We start from the raw sequence: 20,221 nt of genomic DNA, 5'->3' as shown, positions 1-20,221 counted from the left end.
TGTTTGTCCTTTTGGTAGAGAAGCGGACCGCAGATCGCTGGCTGGTGCGTTCCGCAGAGGCTGTACTGTCAGTATGCAACGGTTGTTCCTCCCGCCCCTCAAGGCCTTGATGGGGAGCCGCAATGTCGGGCTCCTGGTCCCTAAGGCGGCATCTAGAGCACAGGTACCCACTACAGCTGGCTTGGGTCACGGAAGCCGGGCTGGGATAAAAAAGAAAGGCCAGGAGAAAGTAAAGGGACCGTGCCTGCAAGTCCTGATCTCCTTCACGTTTCACGACACATTTCCTTGTGTCCAGACACCTCCCAGAATGTGAATCCGGAAATATTGCCCACTGTTGTGTATTACTGGCCAATTTATTTAGCGTTTACATTTCAATTTCCTTTTCTGTAGAATGGGAGAACTACCTATTACACAAGGTGTTTGCGAGGATTAAAATTTTAAATATACGTTAAACCTTTAGCACATGATAAAAGCTCAGTTATTTTATTTTATTTTGCACATCTGTGGTTTTGCTGAAAGATGCCAAGCAGTCAGGAACTCGTGTGTAACCCCATTCTACAGAAAAGAGAAGAATTGAGACTTCTTTTAAGTTGCTTGTCTAAGATACCCAGTTAATTAGAAATAGGAAAGTGAACATACATATTTCTATTGTTAGTGTTAGATCAAGAGAAGACATGTAGTCTCTTCTCTGATAATCATTAGTAAAAGGTGAAATATTGTTAGGTTATGATCCTGGGGGGGGGGGGGGAATGCCCACATGGTGCCTGCCCTGGAAGAGTCAGTTCCTTCGATTGTTAGTTCATGTGTTAAATATGTATCAGGTCTTGGTATGTAAGGGACCAGTACTACAAACAAAGGAAGCAAGAGGAAGACTGACCAGAACCTGCCACGCAGAGCTCCCAGCTTAGTGGGACGTAGGGACAGAGCATCTGAAACCTGACAGTGTGTTAAGGGTTGTGAAGAGGTACTTTGTGCTGTGATAGTGACCTGTTGTAAGATCCAGAAAAGTTTGGGGAGTACCGATGCCAGCCAGCCCAGATCCCCAGTGGGTAGTAGAAGTGGGGCATTGACGGAAGTGTGTGGGAGAGGAGTAGCACATTAGATGCTGGGAACCCGGTAGGAAAGGGTTGCGGTAGTGCAGCTGAGAGGCGGACTACCACAGAGCAGTAGCTGTGACATGCACCCTTACAGGGTACTTTACTCCGTAAGTAAATTTAATTTACAGTTAAATTGAGGCTAAGTGTTGGAGGCAGATTCTTCAGTTACAATTTTCTGTCTTGCTCCTTAGTGTGGCGGCGGCAGCTATGGCGGCAGGCGTCCTCTGAGGCCAGGGCAGTACGGCACCATCACTGAAGTGGCTTTGCAATCTGGAAAAGGCACAGTGTCCCTTCCTTCGAGGGCAGCCGAGCGGGCAGTGGGCCGATGGCTCCTGGTGTGCAGTGGAACAGTGGCTGGAGCAGTTATTCTTGGAGGAGTGACCAGGTGAGCCCTGTACTCTTGGGGAATCCGGAGGGAATAGGGAGCTTTGGGCACGTCTACTTTAGCTCACTCGGTTACAGGTGGAGAAGCTGATAGCTTGCTCTGTCTTAGGACAGCTTGGCGATTTATTTGTAGGAGTTTCATGATCAGGCCCAGGTTCGGTCTGAACTGGTTGCTGGGCATTATTTCTATGTGTTTTTACCTCTCCTGTGCTCAGATTTCTCTTAACTTTTTCTCCCGCGGTTTGTTTGCTTAAACACATAAGAGCATATATACATCCCAATCACTTCATAGATCTCTTAGGTTGTCTTTACAGCTGTAAACAGACTTTATGGATTTAGCTTTCCCTTCCCCCAGCATCTTTTATTTTTATGTATTTATTATAGTTTTGTTATTGTTGAACAAAGCCAAGTCATTTGTACCCAAAGTAGCCATAGACTGGCTGGTGTGTTTAGCATATCCTTGGTTCTATAAAGGAGTAATTGCTATTGGATTCAGATTGGGAATGAGAGGGCAAAATACCTCATAGGTGATAGAGCATTCGTTCTGGGATCTGTTGGGGACTTCAGCTGTCTTGATCACTATTGCCTGAATCCATTGTTTCATGAGAATTCCAAAATGGTAATGTGTTTATTGTCTTTACCCCAGGAGACAGTCTTCACAGGAAAGTCAGAATACTCGATTCACTGTCTTCATTTATTTATTTCCAGAATAATGAATCTATTCCCAAGATCCTCCAAAGGTTACAGATAAAGGGCTTGGGTTTTCAAGTTCATACATTTAAATGCATTAGATAGATCTTAGCCCACTGTGAGAATTGTGTTGCTAGTTTTCTTAAATTCTCCCAGTTGAACTGGTGGGAATCTCTTGAAATTGGTCTGAGCATCTTTTGGCGAGGCCCTTTGGTGGTGCCTTTGCTTTCTGGTGTGACAAGGTTTCCCGGGTTTATCTTTTAAACTTAGGTTCAGGGGCTTGTGTCCAGGCAAGCACTTTACTGGATGAGCTGTCCCTCCCACCCCTCTTCCTAATTTTAATGAAGTATGTGTGCATCTTCATGTTCATTGAACCCGTTTCAAAATACTATGTGATAACATAGGCTGTTATGGGAAATTGCAACAAGTTTAAATAATATTATCTTGAACCTATGATTCTGTAATACATTTCTTTTCCTGGTATAGAGAAGGTTAGTTTTAGCTGGCATTATATAGATCTCAATGGTTGAATGAGTGTATGCAAGGCCCTGGGTTCAGTCCCTAGCACCAAAATAGTAAGAATGCTGTTTATGCAATTAATACGCATTCCTTTAATCTTAAGTATTGTTTTTGCCTATAAAGAAATGCTACAGAAAGAATTAAGTGAGATCTATCATGGTGGCACAGGCCTGCAATCTCAGTATCTGGGAAGTGTAAGAGGCAGGCCTAGGCTATCTCAGAGACTCTGTTTTGGGGAAGAAAAAAAAATTAACAACCAATAGTTGGAAGGAGGCAGTTAAATAAAAGAGTTGAGAGAATAAAATAGAAGTGTAAGGAATTAAGAGCTGGGCACATAGGGCCTGCTTTGTGGAAGAACCTGGATTCCACACCCAGCAATATAAACAGAAAAGGAAGAAGAAAGGAATTCATACCCATGGGTTAAGTCCAGATCTGCTTGTTGCTGTCAAGTATTTATGAGTAATCTAGAACATAACACTCAGGAATTTATGTCCTATCCCAAGGCTGACGGAGTCTGGCCTCTCAATGGTAGACTGGCATTTAATAAAGGAGATGAAGCCACCCACAAGCCAGGAAGAATGGGAAGCGGAGTTCCAAAAGTACCAGCAATTTCCGGAATTTAAAATGTAAGTGTTAGGAAAAAATGGATGATATTGTTTATGTGTGATAAAGGTGCATGTGTGTCTGTGTGTAGCATGCTTGGAGATACGGTTTCTCAGTGAACCTGGAGCTAGGCTCACGCTGGCAAGTCTCAGTGATCTTCTTGTCCCTCCTCCATAGTACTAGAGTTACCGGTACACACAGCCATGCTCAGTTTTTTAGATGGGTGCTGGGGATTCGAACTCAAGTCTTCACACCTGTGCACTGAGCCCACTCACACACTGACCCATCTCCAACGCCCCTCAAGTAAATATCCCATCTTAGTTAGGGTACCTATTGCTGTGATGAAACACCATGACCAAAGGTGACTTAGAGAGGAAAGGGTTGATTTCACTCACAGTTCCATATAACAGTTCAAAAGCAGGGATGACAGGGACTCAAGCAAGTCAGAAACCTGGTGGCAGGAGCTCAGCAGAGGCCATGGAGGGTGCTTACATGGTGGGTGTGTAAAGGTGGTGGGACCCGGGAGAATGGAGCTTAAAGCTAAGGCGGTCTAAAGTTTCTTGCAATAGCCAACTTTATCCGGAGCATCAGGCAGTTTATACTCTGAGGGTTAAGAAGAATCACATGAGTAAGGTGTTCCACAGAGGCACATGAGTAACAACTGAAGTAACCCACGCTGTCAGCTACGCCTGGGAGGAACATGAGCACACATACAAGAACAATCCTGTGTTTTGAAGAAACTGAGGTCTCAAGACTTTTGCTTTCTTGGAGTTTTCTCAGAAGCACTCAGAATTCTCACACAACTCCATTCTTGAACTGTGTCCCAACACAGGGGTGCTGCTTACTGGCTTGCTTCCCATGGCTTACTCAGCCTGCTTTCTTACGGAACCCAGGACCACCAGCTCAGGAATAACCATACCCTCAACTGTTGGGCCCTCCTATATCAATTGCTAATTTAAAAAATGTTCCACAGACTTGCCTACAAGTCAATCCTGTGGGGGCATTTTCTCACTTTAGCCTGTGTCAAGTTAGCATAGAACTAGCCAGCATGTGTCCTGTTCAAGTTCCTGCGTTTTTAAATCCTGTACAGTGATTAGATTTATTTCTTGATCTTTGGTTCACTTCAGTGTCGTGAGCTGCCTACTCGAAGCCTTTAAGTCCCGAGTCATGTTAAAATTACCCAAAGAAGAAGAAGGCAGATCAATATAACAAGCTGCAAGATCGAGAATGTTTCTGCCTTCCATAAGGAAATAAAAGTCAAATGGAGGAGTTGGGGAGATGGTTTAGCAGCCCCATAACCATGATGACCTTAAATTCAACCTCAGAACCTGTATAACAAGCCAACTGCAATGGTAGACATCTATAATCGCAGCAGTACTGGGAGGGAGGTAGGGGCAGGAGAATCAGCCAGAAATACAGGACCAGCCCAACCCGAAGACCCTAGTGCAATGGTGGATGTAAGAGAGACCCTAATCAGACACAAGGTGGGAGGGGAAAACTGAGTCCCAAAAGTTGTCTCTGACTCCACACACATGCTGCACCATATACGTGTCCATGCACACAAAATAAGTACAGAAGTCAAGCGTTCCCTCTGTCTTCATTTTGACTCTCATTTCACCTAGCCTGAATCATGACATGACACTGGCGGAATTCAAGTTTATCTGGTACATGGAATACTCACACCGGATGTGGGGTCGAGCTGTAGGCCTTGCATACATCCTGCCTGCTGCCTACTTTTGGAGAAAGGGTTGGCTCAACCGTGGCATGAAAGGACGTGTTCTTGCCCTCTGTGGCTTAGTCTGTTTCCAGGTAAGATGTATTTCAAGATTGGGAAACCAGAGTTACTCCAAAGGGTTGGAATTATTTAAGAAAGTCATCCTTGGGGTTGGGGATTTAGCTCAGTGGCAGAGCGCTTACCTAGGAAGCGCAAGGCCCTGGGTTCGGTCCCCAGCTCCGAAAAAAAAGAACCAAAAAAAAAAAAAAAAACCAAAAAAACAGAAAGTCATCCTTGAAGTGCTACAATAGAGTAGGTAAGAATGAGTGTTTTAGTGCCATAGGCTTGACTTCTGTCATATATGATTTCCCTACTGTAGATAGATGTAGAAGTTATGTCTGGTTCTTCCTCCCAGCCCCATGCTCCCAGAAATAAGACTAAGACTCAAAATATATTTACAAATACCTTGGCCATATGGCTAGGCCTTTCTCTTATTAGGTCATAACTTACGTTATCCCATTTACTCTAATCTACAGTCTGCCATGTGTCTGTCTAGTCACCTCTTCCCAGCGAATCCCCGACCCCTGCCTCTCCCAGATGCCCCACTTTCTATCTCTACCCTTCCCTATAGCCCGTAGTTTTCTTTAATTGACAAGTGGTACATCCGTACAGTACACAAGATGTTCTCTCCACATATGGAGATAATGGCGCCACTTGGGAATATAGATGTTAAATCAGATAATACCTACCAAGCACTTAGTTGGGTGTCTAGAATAAGTAGTTTCTCAATACAAACATTATCTTATACTACAAGAAGTAGAGTTTGTGCCTCTGTTATGGCTCTCTTCCTGTTTCTCTTCCGTTTTTCTAACTTGTCTACTGTCTAAGAAAGAGTGGTCCCTATTGGAGATTGGCTGTAGAAAGTTACCCTTCTCCACCCTTTTCCACCCCCAAACACCTGATAGGAAAGAAGAAAAGATAGAAAGGAAAGGGGCCACATTATCGTTAGATTACTTCCTGCTGATTCGGGGTGTCCAGTTCCTTGAGGCAAATTTGATCTTAGCCATCAGGGTGTCTAATTTCTTCTTCTTGTTTCTCCTTTGCATAGGACTATGTAACAAACCGTGACCAACAGCAACCAGCAATCACCCTGCCTCTCAGGGCTCTAGCATTTATAGACCTCTGAAAAGTCCCCAGAATTCCAAATGCCACACAATCACAGAAACTATCTGCAGCTGGCAAAGTCACACCCCCTTCTAGAGCACGAGGCAAATCCTAGGCAGCAGCTGTGGACAATCTGAAGTAGCCCCATGTCCCACACCTGGATATAATAAATAACATATAATATTTCTGTGTTTTTTAAAGAAATCAAAATTCTAAAATTGTCACTGTAGAAAACTCAGAAAGAACAGTTTCTGGGAGAAAGGTTGGATACAGTGTAACTGATGTTCAAGTACACATGGTGTTTAAAAGCATGTAAGCTGGACTTAAGGAAAAGAGCTTTGCAGGATTCCCACAGTTGAAGCTAAGAGCCAAGAAAAGGAATCAGAGAAGACACCTACAAGTACTTGGGTCAAAATGTAAAGATCCTGATGCTGTCACAACATCAAAGAAACATCAACATTTGACCTATAGGGAACTAGGTGGTTAATTTAACTCAGAAGTTAAATTAAGGAGATGAGCTAGGTAAGACGAGATTAACAAGCTGGAGAGAGCTATGGTTAAGAGCACTGACTGTTCTTCCAGAGGACCAAGGTTCAACTCCAGGCACCCATGTGGCAGCTCACAACTGTCTGTAACTCCTATTTAAGGGATCTGACACCCTCACATAGATGTACATGCAGGCAAAACACCAATGTACATAAAATATAAATAAACAAATTATTTTAAAAAGAAATTAACAAGGCAATAGAAGCTGCAGAAGAGAATTTAATAAAAGTTATCTTAACTTTTATTACTTTTATTATATTTTAGTGACTAGGCAAAGGTAGATGGAATAAAATATAACTTTGATAAAATAAAATGAAGGTAGAAATTTAAACTGTCATGGTTGTGTGAGGAAGAGGGGTAGGCTAGAGAATTTACATGGTACATACCTTCATTTTCCCGTGTCCCTGCAGAAGAGAGGTAGTTCTGATAGCCAGGCTAATCTTGAAAGGGGAAGGAAATATCCACAAAGAATTACCTGAAGAAGTAGAAGAAACTCGCCCTTTTGACCTGGTCATATGGGGTTGAGTGTGTGCCATGATTGTATAAAATTATCTTACTGTGTAAGATTAGAATTGATGTAGTTTCTTATTTGCTAGTTAAAGCAGAGACTCGTGAATCATGTTCTGTGAACTTTGTAAGTAGAATCATGCATTTTGTTGGGGAGGGTGGGATTTTGTTGTTATTTGGTTGGTTGGTTTGGATTGGATTTATGAGACAGTCTCATGTAGCAAAATCTGACCAGCCAGCTATGCGGCCAAGTATGACCTCAAGTGACTGATCTGCTGCCCCTGCTTCCCAAGGGCTGGGACTATAAGCCTGTGCTTATAGTCTGGCTCAAGCATGTGCTTGCTTTAACAATCTCCCTCCTGCCTTGTTTCCTAAGAGCTAAAGTCTTTTTTTGACTGTGAGTTTGGAGTTTAACTTTAAATTTCTTCATCTCCACAAATTAGTTCCCAGTTTCATTTTTCTTAGAGAGTAGAAATAGAGAGTAGAATTGCAAAGCAATCTTGCAAAATCTTACACATTCGTATGCCCTCCCCCAGATGTTTATCTTATACCCACCTATCTTGACTAATTATTTTTAAAGTTAAACTTTATTAAAATTTTCTAAATACAGTCTAGTTTTCATAGAATAAACTATTCTGTTTCATCGGTTTACATGTTAAATTATATCGAGTATTTGCACAGTTTTGGGTGCAGATAAACATCTGTGGTCTTATATACATGAACCTAAGTTTACACAGTGACCACACATTAGTACTGTTAGTACAGAGTTGCCAACAGGTCACGGTTCCTGAACACTAACTGTATGTTAGTGTAGATAGAACACTAACTGTAGGAGATGTAGAAAACAGATCGGGTAGGGCATTCTTTCTGATAACGTAGTTTGTCAACCTTGTTTGATTTGCCTCTTTCTACCTGACTTGTAGGGTCTGTTGGGTTGGTATATGGTGAAAAGTGGATTAGAAGAAAAACCAGAGTCCTATGACATCCCTCGGGTCAGTCAGTACCGCCTCGCAGCCCACCTGGGGTCAGCACTGATTCTCTACTGTGGCAGCCTGTGGACCTCCCTGTCACTGCTACTGCCTCAGCACAAGGTAACATCAGTCCACGGGGTCACTACAGCTGCCTGGTGCTGCATGGCAGGAAAATGGAAAATCTGGCTCTAATGCAAAGTTAGTGAGTCAAAACCAGATTCCCTTTAATGCCTGTTGCTTTTGCTTTGGTGAAAGTGTATCTGTGAGATTGTGATTTCAGTTCTTTGGGACACACACACACACACACACACACTCTCACACACACACATACACACATACACACACACACTTACACACACACACATCCAAACACTGGAATAGAACATACACCCACACACACCCAAACCTGTAGTCAAACTGTGGCAGGTTACTGATAACATTTATCAATTTGCCCTTTTTGTTTATACTCTACCTAATTACAGAAAGAATTTGAGATAAATGCTAGTGATATAGGGTCATGTCCTCCATCCAGAAACTGGGGGCTATTTAAATTTTAGTATTTGAAATATCTAGGTATGTCCAGCCTCATTTGGATTGTTCAGGATCCAACAATGAAACAGATGGATGTTGAAACAATATCTGCTAAGAGTGTTTAGCCTGTTAGAACAGTGTCTGCTGGGAGTACTTATCCTATGTTGGAACAGTGTCTACTGGGGGTACTTATCCTGTGTTGGAACAGTGTCTACTGGGGGTACTTATCCTGTGTTGGATCAGTGTCTACTGGGGGTACTTATCCTGTGTTGGAACAGTGTCTACTGGGGGTACTTATCCTGTGTTGGATCAGTGTCTACTGGGGGTACTTATCCTGTGTTGGAACAGTGTCTACTGGGGGTACTTATCCTGTGTTGGATCAGTGTATACTGGGGGTATTTATCCTGTGTTGGATCAGTGTCTACTGGGAGTACTTATCCTGTGTTGGAACAGTGTCTATTGGGAGTACTTATCCTGTGTTGGATCAGTGTCTACTGGGAGTACTTATCCTGTGTTGGAACAGTGTCTACTGGGGGTACTTATCCTATGTTGGATCAGTGTCTACTGGGAGTACTTATCCTGTGTTGGAACAGTGTCTTTTTGGAGTACTTATCCTGTGTTGGATCAGTGTATACTGGGAGTACTTATCCTGTGTTGGAACAGTGTCTACTGGGGGTACTTATCCTGTGTTGGATCAGTGTCTGCTGGGAGTACTTATCCTCGTTAGCAGACAGAACCATTGACCTTAAATTATCCGGGTTTGGATTAGAGATCTTGTGCCGTCACAGTTCCTACCGAACAGCTGACCTGATTGTCCTCTGCAGATACCGGAAACCCGACAGCTCCTGTGGCTGAGACGCTTTGCTGGTGGAACAGCAGGCCTGGTGTTCCTCACAGCTCTCTCAGGTAGGGCTCGGCCCAGCACCCATAGAGCATCTGCACGCAGTTTGAAGTAGCAGCTCCTGCTGACGCTTTCTTCTTGCTGCCTCTTCATCTTTTCCTGTCACACTAGGCTCCTTCAAACCCAGCGTCTCTTCTGTTTCCTGCTCCTTTGTCCACTCAGTTGACCAAAACCATTGAGCATTTATTAAATCCACAGTGCACAAGTTCAAATCAATTTCTAGCTCTAACTGGGGACTGCAAACCGTGTATAAAGCAGAGATGATGACTAAGTCATGTGCATACAGGGCTTAGAACAGTGTGTGGCATGTAGCAAACGCTGTGTAGTTGTACTCTGTAAGCATTATTGTTGGACATTACACCAGAATGGGTCAGACCGACGGCCTGTCCTCAGGGATGGTCAAAGATGACAAGTTCTTTGGCGCTCAGACCAGTGTAGGCCTTTCCTCCTAAGAGTTTAAAGTTTTTATTTATGTGTACACGTGTGTGTATGTGTGTGAGTGTATGCCACATGTGTGCAGGTGTACGCAGAGACCAGAAGAGGAATTGGCTTCCCCTCTAGTGGAAGAGCAGCAACCACTGCGCCGTTGTCCCAGCCCTAGGCTTCTCTTTTGATGTGTGTGTTCACCACTGCCTTTCTCACTTTGGACGCATTATCTAGTGTAGGACTGAGAAGCTCCACGTGGTTAACTTAGCTTCAGGTGAAATAGCATTGGCTCCATCCAGTCAGACTGGCCACCCTGCGTACTCGGCAGGGGCAGGCGCCGCCTGGCTAATGTTTGCAGGAAGCACATAGAGCGCGCATGTCAGTATCACGGAAACTTCCACTGGAGGGTGCTGCTCCGACATGAGGACGACGTTAAGTCAAACCAGCCCACCTACCCCGACTTTCTGCTCTTCACTTCTTTTCTACATAATGTGAATTTTGATGTTATAAATCATGTTTAAAACAATGATTCCAATTTCTTTGATTTGTTGATAACAATGGATCTATCATCCATTTACTCAGACCTGACTTCTTTTTGTGTTTGGACAAGGTTTAGTTTGTAAGTTTGTGACTTTTTTATTTTCTTTGCTCCTTCAACAAATATTTATCGAATCCTTGGGAAGACAGACAGATAATGCACAACAAAGCACATCAGTAACATTTGGGGCTGTGGGGAGGAATGGAGCTGAAGGGAAGGGTCTCGGTTCATAACCCATCAGAGTGTCTTCTTGTGCTGCTGTGTAAGCAGGGACTGAGGGAGCCAGGGAGTAAAACCTCAAGTTCCTAGAGAGAGCAGCAGTAGTTAGGGACAGGAAGGACACAGAGTCAACACAAACAAACAGTAAATCTCCAGAGTTCTGGTCTCTAGCAGAAACACTGGAGTCTCGGGGTTGCCGCAGAGGATTTGGGGTGCTGCTAAGATTGTGTCGTATGTCCTCACTGAGAAGCCCCACTTGCTTGTCTCTCTTGTCCTCTGATATGTCATCCTCTGTCTAGCTCTGTAGAGACTTCTCTGTGTTCAGAGCTAATGCTTGGCCTTCATTTAATAACTCCGTGTACCTTGCCATGCAGGGGCTTTTGTGGCAGGGCTGGATGCTGGGCTCGTTTACAACTCCTTCCCCAAAATGGGAGAATCTTGGATCCCAGAGGACCTCCTGACCTTCTCTCCCATCCTGAAGAATGTTTTTGAGAATCCTACTATGGTTCAGTTTGATCACCGGCTTCTGGTAAGAGTGCTGCTTTGTGCTGCTGGCACAGGACCCCACACCATGTACTGGGAGTGCCAGCAAGGCACTGATGGCCTCAGGTAGCCGGGCAGTAACTGCTTGTTCTTTTAGAAGCAATTCTAGGACCAGTTGTCTGGTTGGACATTTTGTCATTGTTACACCCAAATTCTAGCTTCCAATCAGATAGGCAAATAGTACTGACCCCCCTCCCCATCCTGAATGTGCCTAGGTGCCATCGCAGCAGAGATGTGAGTCCTAGAGAACAGACTACAGAACACACAGCTGTGGAAGAGCTTCCTTAGTACTTTTCCATCTATTTAGGCAGATAGTTCCTAGTTGTGGGAGAGCCATACTAAGACTGCCCTGGCAGCCTGAGTGTGATCGACTGTACCCGGGAGACCCCCATGAAGCAGTAGTGTTGTTAAAGAAGGCAGGGTAGGGTCACAGGGCACAAGGCATAAGTGGGAGACCTTGATTACTGGTGAATCCAAGAGAAGCTATAACAGAACAAGAAGGTTAACTGTCACCAGTACATGTCAGGAGAGAGCAAAGGAGACCCCAGAGCTTCTCCTGCAGCATTCTTAACGCATGAGCAGCAGAGTGAGTGAAACCTCTAGAGTGAGTGTTAATCTAGGGCAGGATGCCATCAGAGGAAGGTATGTATGCCCAGTGTGAGAGGTAGACCAGAAGTAGAGAGGACCATATCTAGGGGCTAGGGCTGACATTCAAGGCTGTCTCAGTCCCCACCCCAACACAGTATTTTAACATAAATAAACTGTGACTGGGGCTGGGCTGACCTTATATCTCCTTCTAAAACGTAGAAATATGATAGAAAACATTCTCTCTGGCATTGATGGAGAAAAGAAAGCTTTGTGCCAAACCCAGACCCTTCTTCTGGTATAAATGAACCGAGATTTTCATTGCCTTTACCAGCTGACGGCACTACCACCCTCCACTCGCAGCCCAGGAAGTTAAATCCTCTCTGGGCTAAGGTCAGCCTGCTTTAAGTGAGTGACTCCCGTTTCAGAGGCTTCGTCACCTCCTATGGCCTCCTCAGGCACCATAGGCACATGGTACACAGACACGCATGTAAAAAAGACCCATGCACAAAAAGATAAAAATAAAACTTTGAAAAATATAAAGTTAGATCTAAAATTACAGCTAAGGATACAAGGTCTGATTTTTAAAAAGCAAGACTCTCACTTAAGGGAAGGGAAGTGTGTACCAAGTAGTAAACACAAACCCCAGTGGCACCCTGGGTGCCAATGCCACCTCAGTTGGAGCAGAGGGAATGGTGGCAATGCTGAGGAGTGACTGGGTGGATATCGTTCCTCCTGACTAGGAAAGCTGTGCCTGGCTCCTGAGGTGTGTGAGTTGAAAGGAGTCAATGTGACGGAAACCCTAGCTGCATCACGATCATCTTTTTCTCTTGTAGGGAGTCACGTCTGTCACTGCCATTACAATGCTCTATTTCCTGTCCCGGAGAATCCCCCTTCCTCGAAGAACCAAGATGGCAGCGGTGACTCTGCTAGCTTTGGCATATGCACAGGTACAAAGCCCTTCTTGGTCTGATGGCATCCGCCAAAGAAGCTAATGTTATGATTAGTAATGATATAGAAGGTGGCAATCCACTGTTGTCACAGAGGAGCGACATGGCTGATAAACACAACAGCCTTTGAAGATTAGGGAGGAGCTGAAATAATGAACACCGTTCTGTGCTCGTCGCCCTGTGGAGAGTCAGCTTGGATGTGGGGGAGCACGCAGGGGCCTGGGGAAGTGCGCACGCTTGGGTATTCTTGGTGAGACCATGAGCCTTATCTTCAGAGGGCAGTTAGACAATATAATCATATATAAAATATATAATATGTAAAGCTTTGATCCCCAAAACACAGTTGTGTCTGCCTCAGAAAAACTAACACTAAGAGCTTTGAGTAAAAAAACTCAGAATTGTGATGGTAAACTGGAAATAAAGTAAAACGACCACCATATGTCTCAGCAGGGATATGGCACAGCAGTTTAAGAATATTTTTGTTTAAGATTTATTTAGGGCTGGAGAGATGGCACTGACTGCTTTTTCAGACTTCCCAAGTTCAAATCCCAGCAACCACATGGTGGCTTACAACCATCTGTAATGGGATCTGATTCCCTCTTCTGGTGTGTCTGAAGACAGCGACAGTGTACTTATATATAATTAATAAATAAATTTTTAAAAAATATTTATTTACTTTATGTATATGAGCACATTGTTGCTGACACTCTAAAAGGGCATCAGATCCCATTACAGATGGCTGTGAGCCACCATGTGGTTGCTGGGAATTGAACTCAGGACCTCTGGAAGAGCAGTCAGTGCTTTTTACTGCTGAGCCATCTCTCCAGCCCAGAACAATGTGTTTTTAACAGTGCAAAACTATATATTTCTATATCCCAGCACTTGGGAGGGAGAGGCAGGTGAGTTTAGACCAGCCTGGTCCACATAGTGAGTTCTAGGCCAGCCAGGGCTACACGGTGAAACTCTGCCTCAAACAAACAACAAGAACAGAAAACTGTGTCTCTCAATAGCCACAGACATAAAAAGTGAGGCATATAGAATGGTAGCAGTGATGGCTGTAGGATGTCATAAGGTGAGGGTGGAAACAGGACAGGAGAGAACGGGGCCTGTCATTGGACAAGAAGGAAGGATGGAGAAAAGTTTGAGGGAAGAGGAGGAGACTGGCACGGAAGGAGACAGGAGAAAAAGCCACGGAGAGAACATGGAGGCTGACCTTAAGATTCCACTGTGTATTTACAGGTTGTTATGAATATCCTTTTTTTGTTTTTTTTTTGGTTCTGTTTTTCGGAGCTGGGGACTGAACCCAGGGCCTTGCGCTTCCCAGGCAAGCGCTCTGCCACTGAGCCAAATCCCCAGCCCCTGTTCTGAATATTCTTAAGGGATGGGTGTGTACCGGGCTTTGTATGTTTAGGTGGGCAATTATATCTTATCAATTGGGTCAGAGGTTATTGTGTTGTGTGTTCTTTCTTGTGGCGATTTAAGTTCAAGAGTGTGTGGCAGCTGGGACACTAAGCTGCAAGGGAATTGAGACGAATATTTCTGGCATGGGGATAACCTGCCTTGGGAACTAGATAGGTAGAGAGATGGTTAATGGCTCAGAGAGAGGCCTTCAGCAGTGTGATATGGGATGGAGCAGAGCGGGTGAGAGGCTTTGGTGACTGATAGATACTAAGATAGCTATCAGATATCTTGGGACACTTTGGTGCCGGACCTAAGGGATAAAAGACAGCCTGTTTGTTATTTATAATTTTACAACAGCAGATGGCCAGTGGGGACAGGAAGCAGGGGCTGAGTGTGGGAGCTCATGCAGGTGAGCCTGCCCTCTGGATGTGTGCACCGTGACTTTGTAATGGATTTCTTTATGGACGCTTGCTCTGACAGCTGTTGCAAGACAGCATGTGGGTTTGTGCAGTCACTCAGGATCACGACTTTTCTTCTCTCTTCTGTGACAGGTGGCCTTGGGCATCAGCACTCTGCTTATGTATGTGCCAACTCCGCTGGCTGCCACACACCAGTCAGGCTCCTTGGCTCTGCTCAGTGGTGCCCTTTGGCTCATGAATGAACTCCGAAGAGTTCCAAAATAATTCTCCAAGGATCGTTTCCTAGGACTGGAACTGCCCTGGGAATTCATCACCAAGAACAAGACCTTTTCGGGTCTTTTCAGGACGGTGGTATTGACAGGCCACGGTTTCCAAATTGGTCAGGTCATTCAGAACTTTTAAGGTGGGCACTGAATCAAGAATGTCACTAAGGTGTTCTTATACCAGAGGTTTCCTTTAAAACAACTGTTGCATAAACAAGCATCTGTCATTTGCTGCTTAATATGCAGTCTGATGTCTTAGAGCTCGGTTTCTATGTGCTGCAGACTCCTGTCCACTTGTCAAGCTGGTGGTGACAGTGACAGACTCAAGAACACAAGCCCCAATGGAGTTACTCAACCAATGGAATGGTGACTGAATGTTGGTTTGTTACCAAGGTGTAGGGTTGTCATTGTTTCTGGTTTTTATAAGCAGCTAACTAGCTAACTAGCTAACTAGCTAGGTTTTTGAAGTGAACATTCTCTTATGTATATGTGTGTTTGTATTAATATATGCCATGTGTATGAAGGAGCCCATGGAGGCCAAGGAAGGTACTGGGTCCCTAGAGCTGGAGTTATAGGTGACTTTGACATGCCTGATGTGGGTGCTAGTAACCAAGCACAGTCCTCTGGAAGAGCAGCAGGCACTTCTAACTGAGCCATCTCTCCAGCCCTGGAGTAAATATCATGAAAATTACATGTTGACAATTTCAATTTTTTTTTTTTTTTTTTTTTTTTTGGTTCTTTTTTTCGGAGCTGGGGACCGAACCCAGGGCCTTGTGCTTCCTAGGCAAGCGCTCAACCACTGAGCTAAATCCCCAACCCGACAATTTCAATTTTTAAAAAACATGTCTGACCTGAGGTTGCACATTTGCAGTTTTTGAACAAGATAATCAGGTTTTTATGGTTTTTGGGTTTTTTGTTTTTGTTTTTAACTCTAATAATTATTCTGAGTCTCAGTGTATCCTAAAGAGTACTGATCTTAGCTAGTTTTAGCAAAAACAATGACATAGGCATTTTACTCTCCGAGTCCCAGGCCCTGTTGGGCTGTGTTATTGCACAAAAGAGGCTCCCTTCACCTCAGAACTCAGGACTCCTCCTAGACCCCACGAAATCACCAGGCCTCATCTAACCTGTTAGCCCTGTCTGTTGGCCGGCAGGGTAGACGCTCTTCTAGACAGAACCCCTTCGAGGAGAGGACCAGGGCAGCTTGCAGACCACCTGCTTCCCATCTCTAAATCCAGTCTTCGGTGAGAAGCAGACAGCAGAGGGAAGGAGGGACCAACCAAAGATCACATGACGGTTTTATGGCCACCCCAAGCACGTGGCAACCCGAGTTGGCTCAAGTCTCAGATGTTTTGCTGCATTTATTTTTGACTACAGTTAAGCATGTTCAGAACAGATCCAGTATTTAGCTGTTTAACTGGATTATGGTTTCTGTATGGTCCTGGTGAAGAGAGATCATCGTAACTATTTTTGTTATCTGTATAATTCACTGACACCATTTATATACCAAATACTGAATGAAGAAAGCATGAATTGGTGGAAATATATGATTATTGATTTATGCCCCAAATGTCTATTTCAGAAAAAGCCATTGCACACTTAAAGGATTAAATAATTTCCTTTAATGTTTTCAACAGTCTGTCAACAGTTCTGTCAATTGTTTTTAAATTATAAAGGTAATTAAAATATGTATTTTCAGTCAGCTAACCCAGGATTTTTTTTCCTTTTACCAGCCCCATGGGATTGATTAGGCCATAACTCTGATGACATCATTTAATCTTTTTAAGAATTTACTTATTGTGTGAATGTATATGACAGGGGATATACACTGCATATGCGTGTGCATGCAGAGATCAGGGGACAACTCCTGTGAGTTGGTTCTCTCCTCTCTTTGTGTGGAAATTGCTTTTTACCCGCTACACTGTCTCCCTGGCCCAGGTTTGTATCTTTAACCTACACTGAGATCTGCGTCTGCTGCAACAGGGTTATTAGTGGCTGCCCAGAGTGAAGTTGGTTCCCTGATAATTGGGGATTTAGAATAGCAGTTTTACTTGCAGCCCTCCTGGTCTTGGGTAAATGGTGGGTTATATATGGGCATAGGCCACACAGAGCCACAGAAAGATGACTGTCGACACTCTAATACACTGCACATTTTCTAGAACTCCACGTGTATCAGAATATTAAGAATTAGTCCACAAAATTTAAGAATTCCACAAAATTCTTTTTTCACCTCCTGGCTGATGAAATTCTTAATGTAATTCATGTTAAGAGCAGCTTCAGCCACCTGAAGCAGGGAGGGGCTGCAGCCTTTGTCCTTAAGGTCGGGGGTCACAGTGGCAGACAGCGTAGCCACCACAGAGACTGTGCTAAAGATAGACACTCTGGAGGAGACGTGGCGAATACTTACAGCTTCAACTGAATGGACAGTGCGGAAGGAGAACTTGAAGCAGAAATACAAGCAGTTGGCATATTCAGGATTCCCGCTGGCAGAGGCGGACCTGGGAAGCTAATAAAGGGGCAGATCCTTTCCTACCAGAGGAGCCCAACTCAGGGCTGTGCTCCATGGGTGCACAGATTTAATGTCCTCCAGGGCCCATGTGTTAAAGGCTTGGTCCCCATGGTGACATTATTGGGAATGATGGGCCCCTTGTGGCCACAGCTTCCTAGAAGGTCTTTAAGTTACTGGAGGAGGAGCGAGAATCCCAACTCCATCATTTCTTGCATCCTGGCCATGAGCTAGGCATCCGATTTGCTACACCACTTGTGCCTGCTACAGTGTACACTTCATTGCAGGCCAAAGCAAAGGGACACGCGACTACGGAGTTAAACATCTACCTGTGACCCAGAGCAACCCTTCTCTTTATAAATGATCTCAGGTGTTTTGTTACAGTACTAGACTAGCTGGCTGGAGGTGAGGGTGGGGGTCTATTAGCTGCTGTCCTGCTATAAAGAGGGGCTCAGGAATAGAGACATCCTCAAGCTTGTCTGGCATGCAGGCATGGCTAAACATCCCATGACTCAGAACATTTTCAACTCTGATTTTTATGCAGTGGAAGCACTGATCTGGTTCATATTTGAAAAACTGGAAGCCCTTAGAGGATGAGCAATGACTCCATTTTACAATATAAAAGAGTCTCTTTATTGCTCAGATTTCCAGAGAAGAAAATGGTCAGCTGGTGTGTGAGTCTCCTCTGTCCCTCAAATGATTGTATTAACAAACCAAAATGAAATACTAGGCCAAGGGGAAATATGAAACACAATGACAGTCCACTGGCATATACAACAGGGCAAAACTGGCTTAAAACAGAACCTTCACAAGCCTCCCACAGAAACAGAAAGCCGGGCATCAACAGGAACCCACCTATGGTATAATAGCTTTTCCAGTTAGATCACCTCCAAGTTAGGAGGCCAAGGACAGAGCCACCCACAATACAGACCATTACCTAAAAGTATTTGATTTTAATCATTGTTTACAAATGTTTGTTCTTCTGTATTGTTAGTCAAAGGTGCCAAAACTTGGTTTTACATCCTCAGTTTTGAACATACTAATTTTTATAATGCCAACAAAATCTTGATGAGTTTGCAGAAGTCTGCCATCCCACGGACTGAGTTGAAACATAAACTAAGAGACTGATTTAAGAGGCTCTGAAACAACCATTGCTACTACTTAATTCCTAGTCCAGCTACAAAGGAGTCACATACAAATCGCAGTCTGGAAACTTCCCAAGAATCACCACCATGTTCTATAATGAGGTAGATAGATCTCTATGAGGCATATGTCCGTCACTCAGATAGTAATTCTATTACTGGAATGTTGTGGGTAAGGAAAAAATGTGCAAAGTTAAGTTCATTGCTTAAACATAAACCTAAAACAGATGCAGGGGAAACGTGGCTAATGAGATTCCACCTGAAGTCTACCCAGTGGGGATGACGTAAGCACACAGGGACAAGTGGAGAGCAATACGCTCAGTTCCTTTCAGCCGTGTAACACTGTCCCTTCTTGTTCTTAACCCATGGAACTCTGGGAAATCTTACGGTAATAAAGGTAAGTCTGGATCCCATAATATGAAAGAAGTAAACAGGATGTAGTGCACCAAACAGAAACTCAAAGACTAATTAAAATAAATTAAGAAATATATTTATATTGAGAAATAATAAGGATAGGCATCCTGAGATTTTTTTTCAACTATAAAAAGAACGTAGGGGTATCAATCCGAAGGGCTGCCGCCATGATTAGATAAACATACAATAAAGAACACGACATTCTTAAGAGTGACACAAACAAGTGCTTGACAAATGGTAGTTTCTAGTACCTTCAGGACAAAGAGGAAGTTCAGTAATGAGAGCTTCAAACTGGACTAGCTCCCCTCCCCTCCCCCAGCTTCAGCAGCTGCACAGGGATACGGTCCCTGTTAACCTGCCCAGGAACTCTGACTAGCTCTCCCAACACACCGAGACAGCTGTACAGAAACCAAGATGAAGTTAAATGTCCCCTGAGGAAGCAAATGGCCAGTAAGAACATTTTAAAGCAACATTAAAAAAAAAAAAAAAAAAAAGCAGAGGCTCTCACAGGACTTAAAAAATGAGAATGATGGAGAATGGAGACGGCTGAGAAGTCTTAACATTAGAAATGTCAATGGCGCAGTCCTAGTGGAAAGGACGTGAAATGAAAGAATCTTTGCTAGGTGTGCACTCACCTAGTGTGCACACGTGGTGGCAGACGTCTGTAATCGGAGGCTGGGGCAGGACGACCACTGAGAACCAGGCCAGCCTGGGGTCAGTGACACCCTGCCTCAAAAAAAAAAAAAAAAAAAAAAAAAAAGAGAGCAGGAGGGAGGGGGAAGGAGGAGGAGAAAGGAGGAGGAAGAAGAGGGGGAGAAGGAGAAGGAAGAAGAGGAATGGGGAGGAAGGAGAAGAGAAAGGAGAAGTGGGGGAAGAAGGGAGGAGGAAGAGGAGGAGGAAGAGGTGCTGATAGCTGAGGACTGGCCTAATGGCTGGGTCCCTTACCCTCACACTGGTTACCCCTAAGACCATCTTTACTCTTTCCTCTATTTCATAAATCATTTCATTTCCTTCTGTTCCCAGTTGGAATTTATTTTCAAAGATATTCATTTTTCATTCTCTAGACCTTTTTTCTTCTTCTGTCTTCTAACCCTAGAAATAAAAGGCTTTGGCAAAATGAAAGGAAAGCCGGCCAGGCCTGGTGGCACACACCTTTAAACCCAGCACTTCAAAGAGAACGGAGGCAGG

General features: G+C 44.1%; 1 protein-coding gene across 1 annotated transcript; it reads left to right on the top strand.

The window, feature by feature from the left end:
* Positions 1–17: 17 nt before the first annotated feature.
* Positions 18–16,678, top strand: Cox15 (cytochrome c oxidase assembly homolog COX15). The gene is made up of 9 exons (NM_001033699.4): positions 18–163; positions 1,289–1,482; positions 3,194–3,316; positions 4,916–5,102; positions 8,148–8,315; positions 9,551–9,632; positions 11,185–11,339; positions 12,775–12,888; positions 14,841–16,678. Exons 1-9 carry the CDS (start codon positions 74–76, stop codon positions 14,970–14,972), a joined length of 1,245 nt encoding a protein of 414 aa, NP_001028871.2. The 5' UTR covers positions 18–73; the 3' UTR covers positions 14,973–16,678.
* The last annotated feature ends 3,543 nt before the right edge of the window (positions 16,679–20,221 follow it).

The sequence above is a fragment of the Rattus norvegicus genome, chromosome 1 (genome assembly GCF_036323735.1).
Source record: "Rattus norvegicus strain BN/NHsdMcwi chromosome 1, GRCr8, whole genome shotgun sequence".
Taxonomy (NCBI): domain Eukaryota; kingdom Metazoa; phylum Chordata; class Mammalia; order Rodentia; family Muridae; genus Rattus; species Rattus norvegicus.
Note: the sequence above shows the minus strand (reverse complement) of the source record. Positions and strands in the feature narration are given on the sequence as shown.

Coding starts and splice junctions, on each gene's coding strand:
- Cox15 (NM_001033699.4), top strand. CDS start 74: ATGCAACGGTTGTTCCTCCCGCCCCTCAAGGCCTTGATGGGGAGCCGC. Junction 1,483..3,193: donor ATTCTTGGAGGAGTGACCAG/GTGAGCCCTGTA, acceptor TCCTATCCCAAG/GCTGACGGAGTCTGGCCTCT. Junction 11,340..12,774: donor AGTTTGATCACCGGCTTCTG/GTAAGAGTGCTG, acceptor TTTCTCTTGTAG/GGAGTCACGTCTGTCACTGC.